Here is a 4,829-nt window from a genome sequence, read left to right on the forward strand (position 1 = left end):
TCTAGGATAAGATATCTACTCCATCAATAATATATAGAAATAGTTAAATCATAAGTATTATTATTGCAAGCGACGATGACTATGGCAAGATTCACCATCAAATAACTAAAAGGCAGCAAATAGATTCCGTATTTGTAACTGAACTGCAATCTACCGTTTGGATCTCAACAATTGAGTTGAATTAGAATCATATTGTCTGGGCAGCTTGTTTAGATCTGTTTGGAACTAAAACAACAATTCCAATCAATCCGTGTTAAGCCTCCGAGACCTAGTTAAAATTCCTGGCTAAAGAATAGAAATGCTGATTTCTGTTTTTTAACTATTTACTTGTCTGATGCATGCGTCTTGCGAAGCATGAAAGCAATGTAAGGACCCAAGGAGCACTATCGAACATGCCTGTGCTCAAAGGTTCTGAAAAAGCATTTCAATTCGGGGGATCCAAACGGCCTGCAAGGTAATAAGAAAAAAACATGAAAAATATGATATCAACGTACAGTTATTAGACAAACATCACTTTTACACATTTCATTCCCCTGGTAATTGTGCAGCTTATTAAAATTTCATGAAAATGCATAATTGTATGTCAAAGTGGAAAAAGATTGACCTAATTAAGAAAATAGACACTTGTGCAATTATCAAAGAGTTATTGTCTAACCTATCATGTCGTGTTCGTAGCCTGTCATGAAGTGCCTGAATGGCCTCATACAGTGTGAACCATGCATCCCTATTTGTGTCCTCTCCTCCAGTGGAGACAACGAGATGTTGTGGAGGCATGAGCAGCAACACAAACAGGAAGGAAGTCGAGGCAAACTTTCAAGGATCAGTCTGTTGGAGCCACAAAAACCCACTGCTCCTTGTACCAAGGGTATCAATGGATCTGAAATATAGCAGAATGTATGTTGACATCTTATCTAACAAAGTAGAAACATAGCCTTTGCTTGAAAAGAATTGCAGATTAAAATAATCCAATGAGCAAAAAGCTCTGTATATGTAAAGGTTGACATCATGAGCATAGAAATTCAGAAAATGTTGTTCCCAGACTTGATTCATGATGAGCACTACCTTGATTCGTGATGAACCAAAGTCAGCATTGGTTCTTGCCTGATAGCAACAGGGATTACTCCAACCAATAAATATGCCTTGCTTTCCTAGCATTAGATGGTGTGCAGTATCTTGTACTCAAAATAATGATCAAACAAATGAGCACCCACATAATTACAAACATAAATTATTTGACTAAGGCCAATGAAGCAAGTTATCAGGAACAATGATCAATAGTGCTCAACAACCACTGACAAGTCTTGAGCGTTCATGTGAATGAAATGAACAGTAAAACGGAACGGGAGACACAAGATATTTCCATTACGAAATTTAGAAGTCACCTTTAGCCAAATGCATCATTCTTTTCCTTGCTTGATTGACTGCATTATGCTGTTAAAAAATATCAGCAAACATCCACATTCTGAATAATCAGTAAACAGGAGCAAGCAAGCATTGATACAACTCCCAGGATGCCATAATGCCATAAGTCTGAACTGGATAATAAATTCAACAGAAAAATGATTCATTTTAGTATGTGTTCAGATAGTAACACTGGCAAGTGATAACAACCAGATATATCAATCAGAAACCACATAACAGATTGTCTGGATGAGAAAAGAGCTATATATATGCTCATGCATAAATCTATATGTGCAAAAAGTTGTCCTGAGGCACACAACAAAATTTGACTCAGTGGAAGAACATGCCATACATGTACGCTAGGAAAAAGACATGCAACAATTTCCATTCAACAATCATCAACTTACATGATGAGTTTCAGCACCTCCTATTTACAAAGACAAAGCTACACTCAAGAGTTCTCCAAGCAGGGGGCTTGGCTTTTCAAACAAAATCATCAACTTTTAAAATGACCTTGGCTTTTCCCCTATTGCCTTGTGTTCCACGAGTTGGGTTTGTAAAGAAAGGTACTATTCATATGATCTAAAGGTTTCACTGTAGTACTCCCTCAGTTTTTTTTCATGTCACATTAGCTTTGTCCTAAGTACAACAACAATTTACATCAGGTTTAAGCAACAAACAAGAAGCAAGTTGTCCTGTCGAGCAAAGAACAACAGCTCCAGCATGCGCCTCTACCCTCCAGTCCTTTTCTCATCTACTCTGCTCACTATAGAGACACATCAAGGTCCATAGGGATGGAATTTTGGCAAATCTCCCTCAGAGAAGGAAAAGATGGTGACCTAAAATTGGATTCAAATACCAGGAAGGAAGGCCGATGTTCTATTGCTTCTGTGCTACATGTACAGGAAAGAGAGAAAATTACATATAACATGTTCGCTAGCTAATGAAACACTACAAAACAACCTCTACTGATTCATTGGCCTCCGCATAATTTCTATAAAATTTTTATATGTACATGTATAACACAATATCCAGATCACTATTAAGAATGCATTTCTACTGCTAAACAGAAACAAGATTGGCATTAAGTGGTTCAACATACTGCCAAACAGTAGAAATACAGACAATATTCTAATGCATATCTTGTTTCTGTTTAGCAGTAGAAAGTAGAAACAAGGTGGCCAGATTTGCAGTAGAATATTTCAGGCATGCTTTTACATGCCGCCACAGCCATCCTGAAAGTCAAGGCATCATGAACTTCCCTCCACTAATCTAGCACCGAGTCGAGTGACAAAGAGAGGAGGGCATGCCAATCATCACAGAAAAAGGGGGAGAGTGACAGTTGTAGAAGTGACGCACTCACCTATGGCAGCAGAGCGTGAGGAGACCTCCAAGAAGGAGAAGATTTCTTGGCCTGAACAACAAGCCTGACGCGATAGTGGAACAATGAAGGGGAAGAAAAAATTGAAATTCTTAATGGAGGCTGAGTTCATACCTTAAGCTCTCTCTCGGTTCGCATGGCATGGGCCACCGCCGGCACAAGCAGAGGCACTCGCAGGTGGCTGCGAGAACCGGTGAGGGACTCGCATGCGTGGCCTTCTTACCCTTGTCGGAGCTCCTATGTCCGGCCACCTCGCGGATCTTGATGCCGACCCATCGATGGTGCCGCAAGCGTGCGAGATCGCGGGTGCGACTGGGAGGGAGAGGAGGCTGTTGTGTGGGCGAGCGAAGGGAGAGCGATTGACTGCCAAAGGATGGCGCTCGGCTCACGGCGGACGACGACCGGCGTGAAGCGGCGGGTCTCACGGCGGACGGTGCTAGGCGGCCGGTCTCGAGGCGAACGGCGGCCACCGAGGCGTGTGGACGGACGGCGCTCGGCGGGCGAGGCGAGAGCGGCGGACGGCGCTGGCGGGCGAGGTGAGGAGGGACTGCGCTCAGCGGGCGAGGCGAGAGCGGCGAACGGCGCTCGGTGGGCGAGGCGAGGCGGCGCTCGGCGGGCGAGGCTTGCGGGCGAGGTGAGGAGGCGAGGCGCGTGCGTTCGCAGGACGCCCGCGCGGACAAGATAGGAAAGGTGGAGGGGATCGAGGAGGGATGGCGGTCTCTGTTTGTTTCCAAGTATACACACGATGTGCAGGCGCGGACGCACGGCGGCAGGGGGGCAGGACGAAAGCAGATGTCGCACCGAAACGATGTCCTCTCTTTAGTCTTTTTAGTTGTATAGTATTGTATAGGAGATATCAAGTCAAAAAATATCTTAAATTTGACTGTCTATATATAAAAATATCAATATTTATGATATCAAATATGTATTAATCAGATTTATCATGAGATATATTTTTAGGCATGACATATTTATTTGGGGCAAAATATTAAGTGCAAACTATATCTTTGGTGCAATCCATGAAAACCCAATTAAAACCATATTTAGGACTTTTCAAAATATTTGGAACTATACACACCAATAGTGCATCCGTAGATGCGCATTGTCACTAAATTTGAGTTTCGAACTCATTTTACACAAATTATATGAAAATAACAAATTTTATTTGCATGTTGTAGAATCACGTATAGGGCATTCATCATGGGGTTACAGAAGCCAACCCGTGGCCCATAGAGTTTGTGTTCGTAAATCAGCAAACTACAGCTTGTCATGGCGGCCGGCCCGTGTCACAACCATAGTTATTAAGACCGGACCGGACCGGCGGTCGGACCGCTAAAAGACCGAACCAGAGCTTAAACCGGTCCGGTTCACTTAAAAGACCATATATACAATCGAACCGGTAAAAACCGGTTAAACCGGCCGGTTTTTTACTAAACCGGTGAACCGGCCGGTTCTGTGCGAACCGCCCCGGTCTGTGCACATGCTACTCTGGCGCGCGTGTTTGCTGGGAGTTGGAGGGTGGCAGCTCATTGGCTGTGCATATAGCCATGCAAAAAGCTGGCACGTGTCAGGATAAATTAAAGCTAGAGTCCCTAGATGGGATTGGTGCCTGGTGGTAAACATGACTTTTTTTTTACTAAGAACCTTCAAATCACAATACATGTTAAAGTATATATTTAATTTATAGTTTGATTGAATTTCTATGCTCCTTACAATTATATATACAAATCAAGACCAATATTGGCTATGGCCTTGTTTAGTTCCCAAAAAATTCTACAAAATTTTTTAGATTCTCCGTCACATCAAATCATTAGACGTATGCATAAAATATTAAATATAGACGAAAATAAAAACTAATTGCACAGTTTGGTCGGAATTGACGAGACGAATCTTTTGAGTCTAGTTAGTACATGATTGGATAATATTTGTCAAATACAAACGAAAGTGATACTATTCCTATTTTGCAAAAAATTTTGAAACTAAACAAGGCCTATGTTTTGTTTAAAAAAATTACCAAGATGTGGGATCCACATGTCATGTTTATATT

General features: G+C 42.1%; 1 protein-coding gene across 24 annotated transcripts; it reads right to left on the minus strand.

Moving 5' to 3' along the window:
• On the minus strand, nucleotides 1–3,502 carry LOC110434065. Of its 24 annotated transcripts, none has more exons than XR_002451538.1 (6): nucleotides 2,897–3,493; nucleotides 2,765–2,828; nucleotides 1,383–1,431; nucleotides 1,063–1,172; nucleotides 656–877; nucleotides 1–447 (listed from the first exon to the last, which is right to left on the minus strand). XR_002451538.1 is itself a non-coding variant. In XM_021457727.1 (4 exons), exons 1-4 carry the CDS (start codon nucleotides 2,918–2,920, stop codon nucleotides 425–427), a joined length of 318 nt encoding a protein of 105 aa, XP_021313402.1. In that variant the 5' UTR covers nucleotides 2,921–3,491; the 3' UTR covers nucleotides 1–424. The 24 variants fall into 24 exon arrangements, 1 of the variants encoding a protein (XP_021313402.1); XR_002451543.1 differs by having other exon boundaries at nucleotides 1,063–1,148; nucleotides 2,765–2,815; nucleotides 2,897–3,492; XR_002451540.1 differs by having other exon boundaries at nucleotides 2,765–2,815; nucleotides 2,897–3,492.

The sequence above is a fragment of the Sorghum bicolor genome, chromosome 3 (assembly GCF_000003195.3).
Source record: "Sorghum bicolor cultivar BTx623 chromosome 3, Sorghum_bicolor_NCBIv3, whole genome shotgun sequence".
NCBI classification, from domain to species: domain Eukaryota; kingdom Viridiplantae; phylum Streptophyta; class Magnoliopsida; order Poales; family Poaceae; genus Sorghum; species Sorghum bicolor.

What these genes read in the sequence shown, in the direction of transcription:
- LOC110434065 (XM_021457727.1), bottom strand. Translation starts at nt 2,920, where the DNA reads ATGCGAACCGAGAGAGAGCTTAAG. An exon ending in AATGATGCATTTGGCTAAAG is followed by an intron (nt 878 to 1,382) that starts GTGACTTCTAAA and finishes GCTATATTTCAG; the next exon opens with ATCCATTGATACCCTTGGTA. An exon ending in CTACGAACACGACATGATAG is followed by an intron (nt 448 to 655) that starts GTTAGACAATAA and finishes ATTACCTTGCAG; the next exon opens with GCCGTTTGGATCCCCCGAAT.